General features: G+C 39.7%; 1 protein-coding gene across 9 annotated transcripts in view; it reads right to left on the reverse strand.

The window, feature by feature from the left end:
- The window catches only part of LOC129249814 (polyamine-transporting ATPase 13A3), a 226,877-nt gene that overhangs the window by 47,201 nt on the left and 154,290 nt on the right, over positions 1-25,386 (reverse strand). For 8 of the 9 annotated variants that reach the window (XM_054889464.1, XM_054889470.1, XM_054889466.1 and 5 more), the window contains 2 exons: positions 9,002-9,290; positions 8,780-8,943 (listed from right to left, as the gene is read on the reverse strand). In XM_054889464.1, the coding sequence (XP_054745439.1) occupies positions 8,780-8,943; positions 9,002-9,290 (453 nt within the window). Of the gene's footprint in view, positions 1-8,779; positions 8,944-9,001; positions 9,291-9,394; positions 9,416-25,386 lie in introns of those variants that run through there. The other variant, XM_054889467.1, reaches the window with a different exon arrangement.

Here is a 25,386-nt window from a genome sequence, read left to right on the forward strand (position 1 = left end):
GCTATCGACATTTAAGGCAATTGCCCGGCCGGCTCTAAATTATACTGCGCCTGTCTGGTCGCTTGAAACCAGTGACACGCAGTGGCTTAAACTTCAGACTTACCAAAATACTGTCAATCAGGCAGCGACGGGTTGCCTCCTGATGTCCCTTCTTAAACACCTTCACAATGAGGCACAGATGCTCCCTGTAATGGAGCACAATAAGCTGCTCAGCAAGCAGATCCAGTTAGGGTGCTACCGCAGGTTTCACCGTTGCACACATCTGCTTGAGCCAGAGTCGCCTCCTAGGCACGCTAGGAGACACCTAATAAATTACACCGACGAGATCCAGGACAAAACTAACAGACATTTACTGGACCGGACAGTGTTTAGACAGACAATAAATGACATTTATCGGGAAACCATTACAACCTTCCTAAGCTCACGACCAATGTCGACCGAGTAATGGCGGAATAACTCTAACATTCTGGCGCAGAGTAAAGGAGGGTTAATAAAATAGTGATGCGAATATATGCCCTATCCTATTTAAATGACAACCTCACCCACTTTCTCCTAGACTTGGTGCCCTCTGTTCCCGCTAACGAGGCAATGTCGACCGAGTAAGGGCGGAATAACTCTAACATTCTGGCGCAGAGTAAATGCTGTTGCCACGCGGATAAAATTATCTGCAGCAAACTCGCCAATAGGTACGTGGACTCAGGGCTGACAACCCCATTCTACGTAAAACGAATAAAAGTCATGATACCTTCACATAAGCCTCGGAAGAATTACAACCCTATCAGTAGAAGACCCACGCAACGTTTAAAAGACAACGAGATGAAATTCGGCTCATGGAATGTTCGCACAATGTTACAATCTGGAAAGATGGCGGAAGTAGTCGATGAAATAATGCGTTACCGCCTTGATATGGTAGCTTTGCAAGAAATTCGATGGAAAGACTTCGGAGGACTAAAAAAACCAGATTACTATTTGTTTAACAGTGGAAGTGAAAATACTGGAGCAAATGGAGTTGGTTTTTACGTCAGTAAAAAAATCAGAAAAAGCCTAATTTTTTTCAGTCTGTGCCAGTAGCCTATCTGTATTCTTAAACTCAAAGGCAAATTTCAGAGTGTAACAATACTCTCAATCTACGCTCCAACAGAAAATGCAAAAAATTAAGAAAAATATGCTTTCTACGACTTGCTTTCAAAAGAATGCAACAAAATTGCTGTGTCCAGTATTTTGCTATTATTAAGCGATTTCAATGCCAAAATTGGCAAGGAAGATTTTGTCAAAGAAGTCTCTGGAATGCACTCCTTGCACAACCTTACCAGTGAAAATGGGCAATATTTAATAAACTACGCAAACGAAAATAACTTATGGATCAGCAGTACTTCCTTCCAACATAAGCGCATTCACAAACAAACATGGAAGATCCCTGGCAGCAACAAAGCAAACCAAATTGATCACGTGTTGATAGACAACAGGCATGCCACCTCAGTACTTGACGTACGCTCTCTGAGCGGAGTTTGCTGTGATTCTGATCACGATTTAATCAAAATCAAGATAAGACAACGTATAGCTCTAGTTGCAGCTAAACCTACATATTTTCAAGAAACAAAAATATAACATACCATGCCGAACTTAATCCGAAAGATACTTTAGAAGAATGGAGTTATGTAGCAAAGAAGATAACCAGTACTGCCAAAGAAATTCTTGGCTACCTGCCGAAGCAGACAAAAGAAGATTGGTTTGATAAATGGTTTGATAAATATAAAAAAAGGAAATTTGGCGCAATTATATAGCATGCGGCGCGCGCAGAGCTTTTGCTGAATATGCAATAAAAAGAAAAAATGCTAGAAAAGTTATATATAAAAAGAGAAGGGAATGTTTTAAAGACAAAATCAAGAAAATAGAGCACAATTCAAAGTGCAACATAGTGCGTTTTTATCGGAAAATTAAAGATCAAACTGCAGCATTTTAACCCAGAATAAACATGTGCTTATCTGAAAGCGGGAAAATAGTACAAACAGATCAAGAGATTTTAGAAAGATGGCGTAAGCATTTTAACGACCTTTTAAATAAGAAACACCCGGACGTGAATTCACCTTGGGAACATATAGGTACGGCTGAAAACAGTATTCTGCTACCAACATTTGACGAAGTCGTTGTGGCTTTAAGAAACTCCAAAACCGTAAAGCAAGCGGTGAAGACTCTATAGTGGCTGAGCTCTTAAAAGAAGGAGGTGAGCAACTGCATAAGTATTTGTACCACTTAGACGCATGGGAAAGAGAATCTATACCCTCCGATTGGCTGGGATGCATAATCTTCCCAGTGTACAAAAAAGGAGACAAGAGAGTATGTGAAAATTATCGTGGTATTTCACTGCTTAACTCTGCTTATAAGCTTTTTACTAATGTCCCCTATCATCGTATCAATGAATATGCAGAGACCATTATTGAAGACCATCAGTGTAGATTCCGCAAGGGAAAATCCCCAATCGACCAGTGCTTTGCCCTCAGTCAAATCTTTGAAAAACACCACAAATATGAAAATGATATTGACTACCTTTTTATAGATTTCAAACAAGCGCTTCATAGCGTAAGGAGAGATCACATTTTTTACGCACTGCTTAGCATAGGAATTCCAGCAAAACTTATAAGGCTAATCATCGTTACGCTCACGGATACAAAAGCAAAAGTAATCATCCAATCATCATGCTTATAGAGTCATTTGCAATTGAATCTGGTGTCAAACAAGGTGATGCACTATCCTCTGCCATATGCAATTTGATGCGGCATTTTGTTATAAAAGAAGTCAACAAAGCTGGTACATTACTAATTAAAACAACGCCTATGCAGACGGGGAACTCAAACGACTTAAATGAAACCTTTTTAAAAATTGACAAAATTGACAACGATATTGGCCTCTTTATTAACGAGTGTAAAACGAAATACATGCAGAAATCAAGACGGCATACAAATACACAGAAGATTCATGTAGGTGCAAATACTTTTGAAGCGGAGCAACAATTTAAATATCTAGGTGTTATGTTCACTTGTAGCGGTAACTTAACACTCGCAATCAAAGATCGCGTCAACGCCGCCAATAGAGCGTACTATTCACACCTTAGTTTGTTCAGGTCTCGTCTTTTATCTAGATCTACGAAGCTGACCATGTATAAAATTCTTATACGACCAATTTTGACATAAGGTTGCGAGGGACTATGGAAATTAATGACAGTGCGCTTATTGCTAACTTCGAAAGGAAAATTTTAAGGAAAGTGTTCGGACCCATTAAAAATGAAGATGGCAGCTACAGGATTAGGTACAACTCGGAATTGAACGAACTTATCCAAGACGAGACACCTGTGCGTTTTGTAAAGGCGCAGCGTATGCAATGGCTAGGTCACGTGCTCCGTATGCCTGCTGAATCCGCTGTAAGGAAAGCCATGACTGGAAAGATAATTGGTGCGAAGGCAAAGGGAAGACCGAGAGACCGATGGATAGACGCCGTAGGAAGCGATCTCACAGCAATGGGAATTCGCAACTACGAAAGAAAAGCAAGCGATAGAACACTTTGGAGGAGTTTTGTGAAGGAAGCTTTGACGCACCCGGCGTTGTAATGCTGTGAATGATGATGAAGGTCGCGACCACTGAATGCCAACCACCTCCTACAGCAGATGAAGAGCTCCAGCTTCCTCGTGAGACCCGCGTAACATTGGCTCAATTACGTTCAGAATATAGTAGAAGGTTAAACTCCTACCTATCCAGAATTAACTCCGACATACCAAACATATGTCCGGCATGTGACTAAACATATGTCGCCGCACGACACTAACCACCTTTTCACATGCTCCTTAAAACCTACTTAGCATGTTTCCTGGGCCTACCTTTAGATGAGCTAGACGAAGACGATCGGTGATATACCGTACACTGAGAGGGCTAGCCACACAGAAATGTGCTTACAAAATGTTAAAATTCAGACTGGACAAAACTTAAAATACTTGACCTTAACAATCATATACTCAACACCGTAATTATCATATCCACATAGAAGACAGCCATCATCGTTCCCATACTCAAACCATCTAAAGATCCAACAAAAACTTCAAGCTACCTACCAATTTCTTTATTACCACGTCTCTCCAAACCTCTATAGAAAATCATTGCTAAAAGCCATCTTGGTTTTTAGAAACCAGAAAACTCATAGCACTAAATTAATTTGCTTACAAAGCCAAGAGCGACTGCACCGACGCGCAAGTGAATATTGATTCTATTTCTTCCAAAGCCCTCAACTTAAGGCATCAAGTTTCCATACTTTCAATTGATTTTAAAAAGCATTCGATCGCATCGGTGCACACATCATCAGCGAAACACTTCAATCATGGGAAGTCGGCCGTAAAATTTTAAAATTCATCCATATCTTTTTAAACAACCGTCGTTTCAGAGTTAGGGTCAACAACTCATGCTCGGATACCCAACAATTGCGCAACGGAGTTCTACAACCGCTTTAGCGACATCTTACAAGCACACAAACTATTAGATCATTATACGTGTACACGCGGACGATGTATATATAATGACCAAAGGAAACAACAACGATAAAAACACACTTCGTAAGCGAAGTTTGTATATGGGCAAACATAACTGCTGGAAGCACCACTGCACCGGACCTCGCAATAAACTCTAGTTGAATCATACACGCAGACAAAATAAAAATTCCCAGCATAGTTTTCAGTAAAAATTTCAAAGGGAAAAACCACGCTATACACCTGAAAAAATCTATAATGCCTAGAATAATCTTAATCCGGTACTTAGCAGTAAGATAAAGACACTTGAGCTGAGCAAAATAGACTGTGGTCTATTTCTATACGGGAATAATCCAGAAACTAGTTTAAATAGCATTAAACCTTCATACCACCGAGCCATAGAGAGCAGTATACTTAGTCCTGCCATAAGTTCTGTTACAAATTAAGTCCGTTATGGATATGAACTTATAATACTTTTTTTTAATGACGTTAGTTTTATTTAATCACGCAAATATTAAAAAAAATATTTACATTTTCCTTCGAAATGTCCTCATTTCCTTTTACACAAGCCGTCAAACGATTACGCCATTCAGCTATTGCAGCACGCACGGTTTCCATGGATGCTGACGTCGCTGATCGAACCAAAGATTATTTGAGACTCTCCAAATTTCTGCTAGGTCTTCGACAGGCCAAGTACTCCAATTCTGACCACAAACTGTAGTCCAATGGGTTCAGATGGCTATGAAAATAGGAAAATAGCTTTTTAGCGACTGCTGGATGGTTTTCGGCTTCATTAAAAAAAATTACTCCAAAGTGCTTCAACACCAATTCTTTTTCGCAGAAATGAAAAAATGTAACGCATTTACAAGACACTCCCCTCCACTCCATTATGGAGGCCGGATGGTGGCCATGGTAAAGCCTTGGAACAAAAATTTTTCCGGCTTTAGAAATTTTAGCATAGATTTCGTCGTTTTGCTTATTAAAAACTTCTTCGACTGTGAAAACTTTCTCTTCTTTTGTATTTATATATCGTATATATATAAATCATATATAATATACCATATGTATACACGCCATAAAACACATAAAGACCAGCAACTCTTCTCTTTTTTAATTGGCGCGATAACCGCTTACGCGAGCGTGTGTATCCATTCGGACGACATGACCCAGCCAACGTAGCCGCTGGATCTTTATTCGCTGCGCTATGTCTATGTCGTCGTAAAGCTCATACAGCTCATCGTTCCATCGCCTGCGATATTCGCCGTTGCCAACGTCAAAGGGCCCAAAAATCTTACGCAGAATCTTTATTCGCCACGCTTTGTCTATGTCGACGTAAAGCTCATACAGCTCATCGTTCCTTCGCCTGCGCTATTCGCCGTTGCCAACGTGCAAAAGGTACAAAAATCTTACGCAGAATCTATCTCTCAAACACTCCAAGAGTCGCTTCATCGGATGTTGTCATCGTCCACGCTTCTGCCTCATACGTTAAGACGGGCATGATGAGAGTCTTGTAGAGTGTTAGTTTTGTTCGTCGAGAGAGGACTTTACAATCAATTGCCTACTTAGTCCAAAGTAGCACTTGTTGGCAAGAGAGATTCTACGTTGGATTTCAAGGCTGACATTGTTCTCGGTGTTAATGCTGGTTCCTAAGCATATGAAGTCCTTTACAACCTCGAAATTATAACTGTCAACAGTGACGTGGGTTCCGATACGCGAGAGGTACTTCGTTCTGTCCTCGTTCACCACCAGACCCATTCGCCTTGCCTCTTTATCCAGTTTGGAGAAGGCAGAACTAACAGCGCGGTTGTTAAGGCAGATGATGTCGATATCATCGGTATACGCCAACAATTGTATGCTCTTATAAATTCTGACGCCCCTGCTGGTATTGAGCAACGTCAGCTTGCAAAGCCGTATTAGTTTTGCGGGGATATCAAATTCAGACATCGCGGCATACAGGAAACTCCTTTTCGTACTGTCGAATGCAGCTTTGAAGTCGACGAAAAGATGGTGTGTGTCGATTCTTCTTTCATTGGTCTTTTCCAAGATTTGGCGTATTGGGAATATTTGGTCGATGGTAGACTTTCCAGGCCTAAAGCCACACTGATAAGACACAATCAATTGGTTGATGGTGGGCTTCAGCCTTTCACACAATACGCTCGCTAGAAACTTATAGGTGATATTAAGAAGACTAATCCCGCGGTAATTGGCACAGACTGCAGGATCGCCTTTCTTATGGATTGGGCAGAGCACACTTAAATTCCAATCGGCAGGCATGTTTTCAGCCGAAAATATTTTGCATAGAAACTGATGCATGAACCTTACCAGCTCCTTGCCGCCATGTTTGAATAGCTCAGCCGGCAGTCCGTCGGCGCCCGCGGCTTTGTTGTTCTTTAGACGCGTTATCGCTATTTTCAGTTCTTCATGGTCGGGTAACGGAACGACAATTCCGTTTCTCTGTGGCATGCGCAGCTGTCACTATTTAATAGGTTCCAGAAGTGTTCCCTCCATAATTTAAAAATGCTCTGGATGTCAGTCACCAGATCGCCGTCTTTGTTCTTACAGGTGAACGCCCCGGTCTTGAAACCTTCTGTAAGCCGCCGAACTTTCTGGTAGAATTTTCGGGCGTTGTTTCTATTGGTCAGCATCTCAAGCTCCTCACACTCACGTATTTCGGCCTCTCGTTTTTTCTGTCGGATCTCTTCCTTTCTTAGCTCTCTGCAAGAGTTGCGCCCGATCGCAGCGTGGCTCTATAGGCAACATCGTTTCTTTCGGCGTCAGCATGACATTCATCGTCGTACCAACTTTTTTTTCGGGCTTGCCGGAATCCGATTTCTTCTTCGGCGGCGGTACGTAGAGTACGAGAAATGTTACTCCAGCAACTAAGACACCATAAACATCATACGGGATATGCTCTACCAGTCCCGACACACCAAACTCTTTGGGTTACCCAGACACGTAGGAATTACTGAAAGCAGATGCTGCAACAAAGTCTACATGTAATGCGCCAAATTTAAAAAGCCTTATGATGAAAGAAACTGATCTCTTACGAGCTAGTATTCTACAGTACCAGGTACAACAAAAACACTCAACATTACCACTACACAATCTTTACTACAAATAACACACCTGCCATATACCCAATTACAATTGGAAAAGAAAAAAATATTGTTTTCTTGCGCCTTCGCCTTGGCAACACAAACGTAACACATACCCACCTGATAAGCAATCAGCTAACAGGCAATTGTCAACATTGCACCACACATCTCACGGCCAAACATCTCCTCGAATGCCCGGTACTTTACATAATTAGATCATCTTTCTTAAACAACCACAACCCAAGCAACCTATTTAAAACTACCACAAGTCAAAACATCAAAACCATTTTTAATTACATTCAAGTCATCAACGTTAATATATAATCTGCTATTTTTACATTATCGACACAGCCAATAGCCCTGGCAGCTAGCGCTGTAACTTAACTATTAAATTTTTTAATTTATTATAAATCGAATTCAATGAAGAACTAAATAAAAATGGATATATCAATGTATTAAAATGGGCACAGCAAAGTCAAGTTTTGCCTCATATCGAAAAACATTGGGCTATCTATGGATATAAATTAAGACATTTCATCTTTAGTAATTGGATGGGCGTCAAACAAACTGCATTCTTCTGAACATCATGCCACAACGATTGGGTAAATTGTAAGTTGCAGACATTGCGACTACTAAAAAGTTTAATAACTTGCATTTTTTACCTTAATCATTTTATTCCAGTCTTCTAATATTCGTATTCTATGTTAGTTAATTTTTTTACGGTTATTTATGATTTTGGCGTTTTACTTATAAATTTTGAAATTAAAAATAAAAAAGCTTTACAAGCAACTGAATGTATTTTAAAGGAAATTAAATGTCGTTTGACTACATTTTACCTACTGTAAGTTTGAAGAAGTTAAAGATATTTGGACTAATTTAAGTTGGAAGCGCAGAAAGCATGTCCGGACATATGTACTTCTTTCTCCTACAATTCCGTCTTCTAATAGCAGACTTTTTTAAGAAATTTGTTTTTCATATTAGAATTGCACTTGAAAAATGCTATGTCTTACCGCGAGATGGCTGCAGTTAGAAAACCACTTTTTGATGTTTACATTGACCTACTGCTTATATCACGAACAATTATGGCTATAGCTAGTGCCGCTGATAGAGATACAAAAGTCCTTTCTGGTACACAGTTTCGCTTGGAATATATAATTTTTAAAGGTTTACGTACGTTTAAATTGTGCTGAAGAGAAATGCAAACTTATTTGCAAGTTCTTTTCATTAACTTCAACTTTCTCTCGTTGTGTTTGCAGTGTGGGCATGTTCCTATTCCTGGGACTTCCATCTTTGGTTAATAGAGAAGGTAGTAAATTTTCTTGCTTTTGCATAGATTCCCTTGAAATGCCTATTATTAAAAATAATGTTACATATATAGTTATGTACAGTAACTTACTTTAATACCGGAACATTTAGCTCCTGTACAGTTTTAACGTAATATATTTTGTGTTTTTTTTGATAATCCTCTTGTATTAAAACCTTCTCAGCAACTTCTAATGGACATTTTACGTGTGTAGCAATTAAGCACCAATGTCGCCACCAGTGCATTAACAGCCGCAACAGGCCACCAGTTATGCAAATAAGACACCAGCATAGCAGCGTGCGCCAACGTGAACGCTTATAACCGGTAATTTGCATCTCATCGTCTTCGCTTGAATTTAGTAATCCAACACACTGTTCGGGATCTGCAAGGAAATTTGAAAGATTCTAAATATTAAAATTTTATAAATAAGCACAACTGATAACTAAAGTATAGTTTTGTTATGTTAATTTATATAATTAAAAGTACCTGCTGAAACACGATTTATTTTATCACACATTGAAGAAAATCGCTGCAAAAAATTATTGTGTGGTTTATTAGTTAAATTATTAGAAGGCTTGGAGCTTACGCTCACGCAAAATCAATCTTAGTTTTATTTTTGAAAATTTTTCATGTACCATATCAGTATACCGAAATTCAATTAGGAATCCACGTTCTAAAAATGTCATGAGTAACCCAATGTTCTGCAAAAATTTTTTGATTTATATTGATTCAGTTAGAAGTTGCAACATGTTTAATTGAAACAAAAATTTACAAAAGGTTAGTATTAAGTTTTGTTTTGTAAAGGGTCTTTCAAAAGACGCGCCTAGATGTTTTAAAATAAATCATGTACAAATTTCAATTCTTTCTGGTTTAACAGTTTTTTTTTTTCAAAATACGGCTTTTGACAATTATAAGTGAAAAATGGCATGATTTAAATGTCCACCATGAGCACGTCTACATGTAAAATCCGCCAAAAAGTCGATTTATGAATGCCTAATTGTTGAGAACGTCGAGATATCGATGTTGAAGGTTGCTCAGCAACACCTTGCGCTACAACAGCAATATTCTCAACAGTGTAGAACAAACAACGTCCAGTTTTAGATCTACCTGTCTACTTTTTATCCTCGACAGAACCAGTTGCTTGAAACCAGTTGTTGTTCATTTATAAACCTGACATCATGCGCGCAAATAATTGAATGCTCCTTTGACAACCATACCCGATAACCCTTCTTATCTCGTGCACATCCCACAAACACGCCTTCAAATGATCTGGGAACAAGTTTACTTTTTGTAGCTACTTTATCTAGTATCATCACCTTAGATCCAAGTGTCCTAGTACTTCACATTGGGTTTTACTTTGTTCAAACACTCTTAAAGCGTCTTCCCTTTTTACCTCTCGATGGGCATCTGTTCCTTATATGACAAGCAGTCGCCTCAGCTTCTGACCAAAAACTTCGACGCAGACCGGATTGCAACAAAAAATATCTAGTCATGTCTAGTAATGTCCTGTCCATCCTCTCTGCAATACCGTTTTGCTCAGATGTACGAGGGATGCTCAGTCGATGTGCAATGCCCAAAACTGAAAGATACTTATCAAAATCACTATTTATGAAGGAAATATCTTCTTTAGAAAATGACTGTACCCTAAACGATCCAACAATGTCCGAATGCACTATATTCAAAGGCATTGAACAAGGTACTATGCCCTTATTAAGGGGAAGTACAGACATTTTACCGGCCACACATACTTTGTACTGTGACAATTGCTTAACGTCGCCAAAATCTGATAAAAGGAACCACACCAGCATGCATCAACCTTGATAAATCTGCCGCGTTTAGATGACCCAAACGACAGTGCCACTTCTAGAGTTCGGAGCACTTCGTTTGAGTAGCAGCGCACTCACTGTCTTCAGGGGCAAAGTATAAATCGCCCATGCGATCAGCAATCAAAGTTGTAATGCCATTGTATTACACACATAAGCACCTTTTTTGAAAAATGTCACTCTGTGTCCTTTGTCGGTAATTTTTGCCACGGAAATTAAATTCATACGCAACTCGGGCACAAACAACTCAATATGCCACTGACCATTTTCACTTGACACTGACAACATCACCACGCCTTTGCCTTTAAAATCTGCACAAGCCTGACTTAACAAATTGAGCTTCGCTTTGACGTATTTTCCATCGTTATATTCATCACCACACAGGTGCGCCGTGCATCCACTGTCTAACACCCATCCGCGCTTTAATCGTTTAGTACTCACACTAAATGTCCCGTTTGTTATCCCAGAAATTAATCCAACATACGTATCGTCAACACTATATGCCAAACTCTTGGAATTGCTACCGCCTTCATTCTTTGAAGGGCATGCGCTGATCTTGTGCCCTAGTACACCACACTTGAAACATCTTATTTATTTTTTATTTTGTTTACGACTATTTACACGTGACTTTGCAGCCATTGCTTTTACTGTGCTGCTGATTGCTGACGTGCTTCGCTCTCTTCAATTATTTTTACTTTAAGCACTTCAGCGGGTGGAAGTGAATCGCGTGACTCGAAATGAACGAAAATTCTCACAAGTAGACGGCAAGCTGTATAGCAGCATAATTGAAAAAAGATCTCTATTTATCTCAACGCTCATACTCTCCAATTTGTGCACGGCATCAAAAAATTTCGGAATATACTCTTTCACATCTTCGCCTTCAGTCAACTTCTTTAGCATTAGCTGCTTCAGTAGCGTTAAATTTAGGGGAACTCCCGTTTTGTGCATACAAGCAAATTTACTGGTCAGAGCAATTGAAACGTGTTAGTATTTTGTGAATTATCAACGCAATCAGACGTGTTTGGTAAAGAAATTTTTTATTGGCAAATTTGTTTTTCCAACGTTACATTAAATTTAACGAATTAAGATAAAAGGTAAGCAAAACAAAATTAATATTTATTCAGTTATTTATATTTTTTAATTTTGTGAAATTTTATGTATCCCTAAAAGAAAATGTCAAATACAAAACTAAAACGTAAAGCAATTTCTTTGGAAACCAAAACGAAATTTTAGATCGCCTTCGAAATGGAGAAGGTTCAACATTTCTTGGCAAAATGTTCGGTTTAAATGAAGCCCCAATAGGAGCTATACAAAAAAATGAAATTTCAATTAGGCAATCGGTGATTTCTGGAACGAAACTATCGGTTAAGTCTTCATCATACACTAGAGATGCTACTAAAGAAAAAATGGAAAAAGCACTCATAATATGGCTTAAGGACAATGCACAAAAACAAATTCCCGTAGACGGAAACAATATCAAACAGCAAGCATTAGGGTTTTATAAAATGATAAAAGACGAGAAACCGTCTACATCCATACAATCAACTCATGAGAAAAGCTACGTATTTTCTGCAAGCACAGGATGTTTAACGGGATTTATCCAAAGGCATGCGCTTCATAACATAAAAATCAAGGGCGTGATTGCTTCTAGAGATCAGAAAGCTGCCAAAGAATTTCCACTAAAACTTAAAAAAATAATAGCCGATGGTGCATTTTGTACCAGAAACTAGAAAATATATGAATGAAAAAGGGTTAGAAATTAAGGTTCTTCTGTTGGTAGACAATGCACCCGGGCATCCTCAGTTGGAACACGAAAATATACAAGTCTTGTTCCTGCCACCGAGTACCACATCCCTAATCCAATCACTGGACCAACTTATTATCACAACATTTAAAACTTATTACATCAAAAGAACATTCCAGTACATTTTGGACACTTTGGATAAGGATAAAACTCTTACAGTAATTAATACTTGGAAAAAGTTTTCTATTAAAGATTGCATTAAACATGCTGCTTTAGCATTATTAGATTTACGAACATTAAGCTTAAACGGAGGGATGTATGGAATTTAGCAATACAAGGCAACGGCCTTGACTGGGTTTAACATGGCAAACTCCAGGGATCTATCCTTGTCACTTGCTTTATCCAAGTCGACACACAGCCCCCTGGATTTGATCCTGTCTTTTCCTTGGCCATCCTGGATAGCTGCTGAGCACCCGCCGGGTGAACGAGATAACTACAGGGAAAAGAGATCGGAAGAGAGGCCCCTCTTCAGATGCAAGAAACGAGAGCAGGAGAAGCGTGAGCGTGAGCTGCTACAGGAGTACAGGGGCAGGAATGATGCTCGAAAATTCTATCAACAAGTCAAGAGTCTGACACAAGTTTTCAAGACCGGAGCATCAGCCTGCAGAGATAAAAACGGAAATCTGGTTATGGATAATACACAGTCCACACTGTGCATATGGAGGGAACACTTCTGCAATTTACTTGCTGGCGATGACGCACACAATTCCGACCCAGTAGAAGATGACCCGATATCGCCAATCGACGATAATTTGGACGTTCCACTACCTAGTCATGCCGAAGTCAGAGTTGCCATTCAACGGCTCAAGAATAACAAAGCGGCTGGCGCTGACAGCTTGCCCGCTGAATTGTTCAAGAGTGGCGGCGATGTGCTGATAGGGAGCATGCATCAGCTCATATGCAAAATATGGCTAGCAGAAAGCATGCCCGGCGATTGGAATCTCAGTGTCCTTTGTCCTGTACTGAAGAAGGGTAACCCGACGATCTGCACCAACTACCGGGGCATCAGTCTTCTAACCATCGCTTACAAGGTCCTGTCTAGCGTCCTATGTGGAAGACTTAAGCCGTTTTCCAACACACTGATCGGGCCTTATCAGTGCGGCTTCAGAAGTGGTAAGTCCACCATCGACCAGATTTTCACATTACGCCAAATCCTGGAAAAGACCCATGAAAAGCAAGTCGACACCCATCATCTCTTTGTCGACTATAAAGCTGCGTTCGATAGCCCGATAAGGGATTGCCTGTACGCCACCATGTCTGAGTTCGGTATACCAGCGAAGCTCATACGGCTTTGCAGAATGACGTTGAGCAACACAATCAGCTCCGTCAAGGTAGGAAATAACCTCTCCAAACCATTCAGTACCGTTCGAGGTTTCAGACAAGGCGATCCACTGTCATGCAACCTCTTCAACTTAGTGATGGAAGGGGTGCTCCGAAAAGCAGGTGTGCATCGTAATGGCACTATTTTCTACAAATGTGTCCAGCTCCTTGCGTACGCCGATGACATTGACATTATCGGCCGCTGTAAGCGAGATGTCACGGCTGCGTTTTCTGCTATCGAGAGGGAATCATCACGAGTGGGTCTGGTGGTGAACGAGAGTAAAACGAAGTATATGCTGTCTACAACGCGGAACACACGGCGTGTAGGAACGCACGTCATTGCGGACAACTATACTTTCGAAGTTGTGCCAGAATTTATTTATCTTGGCACCGCCGTTAACAGAAACAACGATATCAGCCTGGAGATCAAACGGAGAATCACTCTTGCTAATAGGTGTTACTATGGGCTAAGTAAGCAATTAAGATGAGCCAGACGCTCATCATACCCGTGTTGCTTTATGGCGCAGAGGCATAGGTAGTGTCACAAAGCGATGCAGCCGCTCTTGGGGAGTTCGAGAGAAAAGTTCTTCATAAGATCATCGGTCCTGTGCGCGTTGGCGAAGACTACCGTTCAAGAATGAACCACGAGCTGTATGAGCTCTACGCCGACATTGACGGTTTGAGGGAGCATGTGAAGAAGTGGTTAGTGTCGTGCGGGGTACCTTCACATGCCGGCCATATGTTTGGTAAAGAGGGCAGTGAAAAAGCGAGAAAGGTCGGTGAGGTAGTTGTTCACTTTGGAACACAGGCCATCAATGTCATTGCCCGATGCCATTATCGTGCAGTCGTCAGCGTATGAGATCAGGGAAACTCCCGCTGGTGGTTGGGGGAGCTGCGAGATGTAGAAGTTGAATAGCAAGGGAGAAAAGACACCACCCTGCGGTACACCTTGCTTAATCTTCCTCTGCTTTGATGTTTGATCTCGAAAAATCACTGACGAGTGACGACCGCTCAGGTAGTTTGCGGACCACCTCTTCAGCCCTGGCGGGAGTGTCGACTGATAAATATCATCTAGTAGCGTGGAATGGCTGACTATATCGAAAGCCTTCTTCAGGTCCAACGTTACTAGAACAGCCCTCTCGCAGGGACGGTTTTGGTTAAGCCCGCGGTTTAACTGGGCGTTTATGGCGGCGAGTGCAGTGGTGGTGCTATGCACTCGTCGGAAGCCGTGCTGATGTGGGGCTGGGGCTGGGGCCGGGGCCAGGTGTTTCGTGAAGAGTGGGAATAGGAGGGCTTCAAGTGTCTTCACTACTGGGGAAAGGAGAGTTATCGGACGATAAGATTCACCTTGGTTGGCGGGTTTCCCAGGTTTTAGTAGTGGGACCACTCTCCCTGCTTTCCACTTGTCAGGGATGATGAGAGTGGCCAGGGACAGATTGAAGACCCTTGTGAGGAATCCTGCTCCCAGGGGTCCCAGATGCTTCAGCATCAGCGCGTTTAATCCGTCAGGGCCAATGGTTTTTGATGTTTTTGATTTGTTGATGGCCCCCTGAACCTCATCACAGGAGAAAGTAAGTGGCGCACTGTCGTTCGTCAGTTTGTGCAGCCTTCTGGTAGCACGACGTTTGGTTCTGTCGCCCGGAGGATGCAGTATGAAAAGCCGGCTAAAACAGTTCGCGCATCTCTTCGGGTCCGACGAAGTGCAACCGTTGAAGGTGATATCCACCTTGTCGTTGTGCTTCGTCGGGTTCGACAGAGACCTAACGGTGGACCAGAGCTTACTCACCCCAGAGGTGAGGTTACAGGACTTCAGGTGCTCAACGAGTCGTCTATCTGCTCTGCCAGTTGCTGTCCCCTGCCAGTTGCATGTCGTGCGTATGGATGAAGAAGCTCCAGCAAAGAAGGTGTTCGAGGGCGAAGTTCAAGGGAGCCGACGCAGAGGAAGACCATTTCTCCGGTGGAAAGACCATGTGGAAGAAACCCTATGCTCGCTTGGTGTACAGAATTGGAGAAGGCGCGCGCGGGGCAGAGGCGCCTGGAGAGAGCTTGTGAGGTCGGCCGTAACTCGGTAACGGGTTGTTATGGCCACCTAAGAAGAAGAAGAAGCTTAAACGGATGTTGGAGAGCAATTTGGCCAAAATCGGCCATTCCACGACAGTCGGTTCTACGTTACCGAAACGAACCGGATTTATATCCGGCCAAGGACTGTCACTCCAGCAGCACTCCCCCTATGTAAATATGAAGAATGTTTATGCTGTTACAACAACAACCGTTTCCACGACAGTCGGTTCTACGTTACCGAAACGACCCGGATTTATATCCGGCCAAGGACTGTCACTCCAGCAGCATTCCCCCCTATTGAAATATGAGGAATGTTTAAGCTGTTACAACAACAACAGCAATTTGGCCAGAATGTGCAAAAAGTAAAAATCCTGTGCGCCCAAATACAAAAAAATATTCTAATATAATTGATTTGGCCCACGCAGTTGCTGGGTAGGACTTGGTATACGATGACATTGATGAACTGATGAACTGATGACTGATAAAGTTCTTAGCGAAGAGAAAATATTACATTTTGCCTCCCAGAATGCTGATTCTATAGAGAGCAGTGGTAGTGAAGAACCTGTAAAATTAATTGCAAATTTAGTTCAAGAAGGGTTTCAACTTGCAAGGAAATTACGACACCATTTCATCACAAATGATCCCAATGTCGAAAGAGCAGCAAATTCCAACGTGAGCTGAATTCTTGTATGGCTCGTTACAAAGAATTATACAAAGAGGTATCAAGAATTGGCGAACAACGACTCATAACAGAGTTCATTGTTAAAAATGTAGATGCTGAACGAGCAAGAGAAAGTCCAGTTCTAAATTATTCCAGCTTTGATAGTGATTGTATACGCGTTCAATGCAAGCGAATGCAAGTAACTGATGATGGCAGCAATTAAATTTATGTTCCTGTATTTATGATTATCACTTATTTTTTTTAATTTTTTTACCTTAAAAATTGAATAACCTATTCTTTTCGTTAACATAATTATTTTTAGTTCCTGAACTTGCCATACATTTAATTCACATTATTTTTAAGACTAGAGTGCTATATTTATTATCCTTAATAACTATGCTTGTAAAAATAGACTTTGTATATGTGATTGAATTAAATAAACATGAATACTTGTTCCTAAACAAATTTTTGTTTTTCACTAATTTTAATAGGTTTTAGAGATTAGGAACCAATCACCTATTTTTACATACGATCAATGTCTTTTTTTAAACGGTTTTTTGTTACCCGGATTTTTCTGGAACCAATCTACCGTGTAAAAACAGAATTAGGTGTATAGCTAAAACCAAATCAACGTTAGCTTTACTGTCATTTTTCAACAATGTGCTTCTTGCAGCAGGCTCGGTTTCTGGTGGTATCACAATATAGTCCGGGAGCCAGAGGTCATTTTGACCTCATCATTTCATGCATACTGATTTTAATACCTAAGGCAGACGCCATCCAATGGGGTGACGAAATCTATCGTCAGCTGATCCAGTAGGGGTGGGTACGTGCGTGGGATGCTATATATAATAATATATAATAATGATGGTCAGCTGCGTTTATAGCGGTGGAAAGACCGTCAGCCGAAGCAAGAATGTATCATTGCTTTCATACATCTCGGCGGCGCGCGGAATTTTCAATGCTTCGACTGACGTCTTTTCCCCCAACGGACAATCAGCTGACGATTATTTTTCCATTTTTATTTATTAATACTATAATATTTCAAATTTTCAAACAGTCTTTTATTAATTTAGCGAAAATATGCTTGTATATTATACAATAGATAACACTATATACTATATAATTCATGTATGATATATATTTTTCCCTACGGGACCTACTAGACATTTTATAAATACAGCCCTGTGCCCTGTGCTTCTCTAGAAAAGGACAGCTGCTTTCCGGCTTTGTTCATTCAACATCAACACGATATTATTGCCAGTTTGAACAGTTTATACCGACATTCTTATACAGCTGACACGTGGAATATTCCGAAAATACCATGGCGTCAATTCAACCATTTTGCGTATTTTGCAGCAAAAAAACCGAAAAACTGAATATTTTCACTGCAGAGACAATGGAAAAGTGTAAAATTATTTTAGAAATTCGCAAAGAAAATATTTTAGCAATGAGTAATGCCGACTAACATCAGTGATTTTCAACGATATCACTCAAGGTGCTATCGAACATTTACTGCACTACCGCCGAAATATCGGAAATATGTAGAATCTACATCCATTTCTGCAGCAGCTGAGTAAGTAAATTTTAATTAGTTATTACATACATTAATAAATAATGTATATGCATTTAATACTTTGAATTTCGGCATTGTTGGCTCCGTCGGAAAAATATATCTAACGTTGAACGGTTACAAGGCCCTTTGCCCTCTAGCTAAATATAGAATTCAGAAACTACATAGTGAGTAATGATAGAAGGAGACAGAAAGAGAGAGATAGATATGGAGAGGCAGGTATAGATCGCTCGGCCCTTTTTTACGTTCAAAGTCCAACTTTGGAAGAGTGATGAAAATTATTTTATTATGAAAATTTAATCAAATTATGAAAATTATATTACTTATAATAAAAATTATATTGTTATAGTGTAACTGAAGAGGCGAGAACAAGTGGATGTAGCGCTGAAGCTATATTTGCTGAAGCTACAAGTGCTCCTCGCGAAGAAGCACATGAAGCTGACACTGAAGTAACTGAGGTATCAAGTCTAGAAGAATCAGATTCTGCCGAAAAGTCGAGAGAATATACATGCATTTTGCGCAAAAAAAAAACGCAAAAAATACAATGGCCGCAACAACTGCAGACATGTGTTACCGCAGACGGCGTTAACACATTACTCATTATTGCCACGAAATAGAAGATGAGCAATTGATTGATTAATAGAATCACGGAGTTGAGTTCGACAAATGAAGTCATCCTAAATCATAAAATTTGTAAGTTAAATTTTACAAATACTCAGAAGGCACGAAAAAAAAGCGAATATGGAAAAGACCGAATGGCATATTACTCGGGAAATATATAAAACAGCCTTCGCAGAAGTGTGCAATTTCATTTCCGAGAATATTGTACAAAAAAAATTCTTATTTTTTGAGTTTGAGCCGCTTCCATCGCCAATCTTGATCCCACAAAATTGTGACAAGTAGATGCATATAGATTTGAAAACAAGATATTGAAGAATTATCCTAAATATATTAACATAGTTACAATGAATGCGAAGAAAATTGTTAAACCTTATAGAGGAGTGCTTATCAAAACTGATTTGGATATATTGGAAGAAGAAGATATTTCGGATCGCGCTATATTAATTTTGCGAAAATACATACGCAATATAAAGCCTAAACGATTGTCGGAATATTTAACATGCGATATTTTAATAAATGGAGAATGCGACGTCCCAGAGGAACTCATCAGTTTTTATAGTATAATCATATCAACGAAATATCCTGCAAAAAATAGCAAAAATGTTGTAAGAACTGCTAAATCATTTTCTGAAGATCTAATCTACGCTGCTACTGATGGCAATACCAAAACATCCCAACATATCACTCAATTACAACGCTAATTGGTTACTACAGTGGTAAGTCATAGGCCTGATAGTGAAAAGTTCTTTTTGTCAAGTTTCTATGAATTGGAAATCCAGAGAAGAAACTGACGAGTATCAAGAATGGCATGAACAGCACAAAGAAAACTGCACTTCAAATCACCAAGGAACAGCAGGCAAAATGGAAGTAGATTCTATTAATGAAATGTTTGCGAGTTCGATAGAAAAATTCGGAGTGAAATACGTCAACTACATTGGTGACGGTGATTCTAAAACTTTTTTAAAGTATCGTAAAAAATAAAACTTATGATGGTGAATCACCCGTTGTAAAAAGTGAATGTGTGGGTCACGTTCAAAAAAGAATGGGCACTCGTCTTCGCAACATTAAGAAGAAAGAAAAACTCGGCGGGAAAAGAAGACTCACAGATGTGCTCATCAAAAAACTGACAATATATTACGGATTAGCCATGTCAACTCTGTCAGAGATATGAAAAAGGCAATTATGGCAACTCTGTACCATTTCACTTCGACAGACAAGAATCCTAAACATGGAAGTTGTCCTGCGGGCGCTGAAAGCTAGTGTGAATGGCAAAGAGCTAAAGCTATGCGAAAGCTAGCAACTTTCACCCACCCGCCGTACGTTATAAGACCAGATGTGGAAAAGCACATTCTTCTGATCTATGAAGATCTTTCGAAAGACGATGTCCTGGTACGGTGTATAGGCGGACACACTCAAAATGCCAATGAATCTTTTAACGCCACAGTGTGGCGTATAGCTCCAAAACATTTAAATTCAGTTGAAGTTGTCCAAATTGCTGCGTTTATTACTGTAAGCTTTTTTAACGAAGGTTACACGGCTGTTTTGACGTTGATGAGACTATTTGACTTTAAAATCGGACAACAGTGCAAAATTTTTGCCGACAAAACGGATGAAAACTGAATCGAACGCGCAGAGCAACGTCACAGCGATTGCACTAAAAAAATACCAGTCTAACGGTTAGACGCGATAGAAGTGAAACCTTCCGTAAAACAAACTGAGAGAGAATAAGACGAAAGCAGCATTAGGAGCGGGATAATTATAGGTTCATTATAATATTGCTATAAAGTTCATATTTTATTTTCTTCATTTTATTATTATTCATCCTCAATGTTTTCAATTTCAACAAATGATACGAGTGGCTTATGATAGATAAAATATGATACAAATGCTTTGGTTTCGAAGTTGTCAACATATCTTTGAAATACCGCGTCAATGTTTGTTTTTGATCGTGTTGTCGATTCAGTGCGATTGTTACACATTTTTAAATTGAATGTTGTATTGAGAACGTCAATTTAAGGAACCGCTGTGTCCAATGCAAAATTTACGTTAAAATCGCCACTTAAAATCATTGGAACTTTATTGTAATCTTTTCTAAGTATCCGCGATACTTCTGGTGTATACTTTATTAAATTTTCGTGAATGAATTCCGTGATGCTATTTATTGATTTTTTTTTTCTGTCGATACTCACGACACTTTTCTGTATTATTTTTCGGCATAATTGCGGTAAATATTTAAAAATCAAAATATTTACGAATATAAAAATACACACGCGGTTACTATTATGAGCGTCCCCAGCAAAACCTGCGTGACCGAAACTCTAACACAATTACATTTTTTTGAATGTTACAAACACATATGCACGCAGGTTTTGCTGGGGTGTGACCGAAACTCTAACACAATTACACATATGCACTCGTATTTGTCTGAAAATCGACTTTTTGTTTTGGTTCTCCGTCACCTTTGGAAAATGTGTAAACAGTAAGCAAACTTTATTCATATATTTTTCCTCATTTTTGCATCAGTAAAATTAAACAAACGCCGTAGCCGAATGGGTTGGTGCGTGACTACTATTCAGAATTCACAGAGAGAACGTCAGTTCGAACACCGGGTGTATTTCTGCCATGAAAAAAAGCTCCTCATAAACATATCATAAAATAAAATAAAATAACCGTATAAAAAAATTTTTTTTCTTGTGATTCGAACCAAGAATTTTGGATCGGAAGCTCACATTGCTAGCCGCTCGGCTATCGCGCCATGCTGTCGGCGCTGGCCTAAAAGTTATTTAGTTCGTCGCTACGTTTATATGTATTATTCGTAGCCAAGAGTGTCGCTTTTTTCGTTTCACTTTTTCTCAAATCACTCCCACCGATTCTAAAGAAGTTTTCACTTCAAAAAGCTCGAACTGCTCGAAGGGCAGAAAAAACTCAACAGAATGAGCTTCTCGAGAAGGCGGAAGGATGTCTTTATGGTCCAGGAGTAGCTGATTAGCCATTCATTGTTGTAAGTGTTCTGTACATAACTTATCGTATTCCGAAAATTTCAAAGCGCTTTATCTCAAAACCATGTTTTTGAAATTGTAGCTTTTTAGGTACCATTCTATGTGAACCTCTATAAATAGTAGAAACTAACTGTTTGGACTGATATTATTGATAGAATATCGCGAAAATTACCTCCAAAAATCGATTTTCAGCTTTTAAAGGCAAACAAAAATATTTTTTAAAAGTTTTTTGGTTATTTTCGAGGTTTATTGAAGACAAAAAACACTAATAATTAAGAAAAAGACTTGATGGTGGCACCCGGGATAACTTCATCATTTAGCTAGTTTTTGAAGTGAAAAAAAATACGAAATACATCTTATATGTTTGTCCAAATATACGCAAAATATTAATGAGCTGAGTTGTTTTTCTTTCTTCAAAAAAACCCCACAAAAAACCCTTTTTTTCGGCATTCCAGATGGCCCGACCCCTTAATAAGGCCATCCTCATCGGCTGCGACGCCAATGCGAGATATACCATTTGGGGAAGCAGCGAGATAAATTATCGAGGTGAGTCTCTTTTTGATTTCATTATTAGCCGTAGTCTCATTATTTGGAATACGGGTAACACACCCACATTTGTATTTCCAGCATTGGAATCATCAAACGACTAATTCGCCTGCCATTAGGGTTGATAATTGGATTGTTTCTCAGAAAAATTCATTTTCGGATCACAGGTTCATCCTTTCCGAAATCAATTTCGCACGGGAAACCATATCTCCCCACAGGAACCCTTAAAGAACCGACTGGTCTCTGTTCAATAGGGTGTTCAATAATAAATTGAACAGGCGAACTTTTTCCAATCATCCACTGATCAACTGGACAAGCAGGTGGAACACTTGCAGCGATCCCATCAGATGGTCTTCAAAGTGGCTTGTTCAGTATCTTTTAGCCAGAAGGACCTTCATCGCTGGTGGAGCAAGACGCCAACCGACTTGAAAAATAAGATTAGGAGGGTTTTAACGAGCGCTACCAAACTAAAAACTTTGAAAATTACGGTGTAATTTTGAATGAATACAAAAAAGCCATTAAATATGCGAAACGCAACTCTTCCCCCGTGACATTTTCGACACAAGTCGACAGGTAGGGCTACTCGATGTTTCCCTGAAATCTATCCTGTCAGTTGACAGAATCACGTGGGCAATTAATGGTTTTAACCTTTTAAATCTCCTGGTTCTGACGATATCTTGTCTGTGATGCTTCAGAAAACAAGTACCTCGGTGGTTCCTGTCCTGCAAGAAATCTACTTGGCGTGTATCGCTCTTAATCACGTCCCGGCCAACTGGAAGAAAACAAGGGTTGTCATACCCAAGGCAGGGAGGAGGGGTCACGACTCGGCCAAGGACTTTAGGTCTATAAGTCTTACCTCATTTATCCTAAAGGTGTTTGAAAAATTGATTGATTGTCATATCCGAGAGCACATCGAATCCAAATTATCTCCAGCGCAACATGCTTACCAGAAAAGGAAATCCACGGAATCAGCCTAACACGAGGTCGTAGGGACTGTGGAAAAATCTCTGGAAGGCAAACAATTCACTTTGGGGGCCTTCAAAGATATCAGGGCAGAGTCAATTGTCACTGCGTTAGATAGACTAGAGGTGGAAAAACCTATCAATCTCTGGATCTCGTCCCTGCTTGGCTGCAGGGAAGTTAATGCGGTCGCAAGAGGAGCTAAAGTAACTATATTCGTTCACAGGCCGACGCCGCAGGGTGGTGTTCTTTCGCCCCTACTTTGGCTAGTTTCTATTGACGAAATTTTGATAATGCTATATAAGGGTAGGGTTAAGGTAGTAGCATACGCCGATGACTTGGTCCTGATGACATCGATACCGTTTCCTTCAGTCATGGTTGAGATTTTGGCAAGGTCTCTGGCTGTACTAAGTCGCTGGGCTGCCACTTGCGACCTCCGAGTCAACTCTGACAAAACGGAGATGGTGCTATTTACCAGAAAATATAAACTTCCACCCTTTCAACTTCCCAAATTAAACAACCACGTTCCCCCGCTCTCATCGCAAGTTAGGTATCTTCGAGTGATACTTGACTCCAAACTCTATTTTAAGCTACACAAAGAAAATCGGGTAAAGAAGGCAAGTAATAGTAGTAGTATTTATTGCAAATAAAAATAGAATATACCTATTTTAAAATTTACTTGTGGTAATATTAAGAGAAAAAAAAAAAATTTACAATAATTTAATGACGATGGCATGGGCCGTCTGTCGATTTATTCTTCGTGCAAAACAATTATTCGGTTTACGGTTTTTAAAACCAGTTAAACTCTTTTATTAAGTAATCTCTGTATCTAGAGGCATATTTAATGAAACGCAAAAGCTTATCCCAATGATCATTTTTCCCATTGAGAATCTCAATCAGTTGTTAATCATTTAAGGTAAATTTTCCGAAAAAGACTTCTATATTCTCTTAATATGGGACAGCGCGCCAGGAAATGTGCTATGTTTTCAAGCGCGCCTAAATTACACATTGAGCAAGTTTTATTTTCTGTGTCAAATCTGTTGTTATTTATAATTACCATGTCACCTCTAGCCCTCATTATCCGCTTGATTCTATGATATATTTTTTAAAATAAACCAGACTTTTTGACCAATCTAATTCCTAAAATATCCTACTTGTTGATTGTATATTATCTATTCGCCAAATTACATCGTTTTTACTAAACAAATTCTTGAGATCTCTAATCCAGAATAATTCTTTCTTTATAACAACTTTCTGAGTTCATACACAAAATTCTGTGCATATACATACTTAAGGAACAGTTCTAAAGTGAACAAATGATTTTCTTGCATACCGGTTTCCAAAAAAATATGTATGTATGCATATGTCATGGTAGCTTCAGAATTCGCTTTACAAAATACTCTTGGAATATATCAACTTCTTCAAACCACCCAAAACCCCACACCTGTGCTGTGTATGATTGTATTGCACGACAAACTTGAGAAAAAGTTTCCATTTAGCTTCAATTGAAATTTCTTTCTTTTTTAAAAGACAAGTCCACTAAGCATTAATACCATTTTTTGCTGCAGCTGTTCTATTTTCAACATGTTTTTTAAAATTCATCTGAGGTGCTATTTCCACTCCTAAATGTGTATATTTCTTCTTCACTATAATATCACTAAACTGGGGAGGGTGCAAAGGACTGGGGTCGTGTTAGGGCAATATTTCCTAATAGGCAGGATTGGATAGAGGGGAAAATCTCTACCGAAGCTTGCACCTCTGTCTTCACTGACGGTATCGGGAGTCGGAGCAGGGGTTTTCTCTAAGTAAGCCCGTTTATGTATCTATTTTAAACTGCCGAATACTGCTAGCAAGCAGAAGTCTTTGCGATCTTGCAGGCATGCAAAATGCTTAAGGAACGCGGGAGCGTGGGAGATATTAACATTTTCTCCGATAGACAAGCCGCGATAAGGATCGGACAACGCCATGGTGCAGAACGAAATTAGTGAACTCCTGTTAGGACGAGATCAAATCTTTTGGAAGTACAGGTAACATTTCTCTGATTTGGGTTCCAAGACATAGGAACATAAAGGGAAATGAAATTGCTGATGAGCTTGCCTGGAAGGGGACTGAA

Source organism: Anastrepha obliqua, chromosome 6 (assembly GCF_027943255.1).
Source record: "Anastrepha obliqua isolate idAnaObli1 chromosome 6, idAnaObli1_1.0, whole genome shotgun sequence".
NCBI lineage: Eukaryota > Metazoa > Arthropoda > Insecta > Diptera > Tephritidae > Anastrepha > Anastrepha obliqua.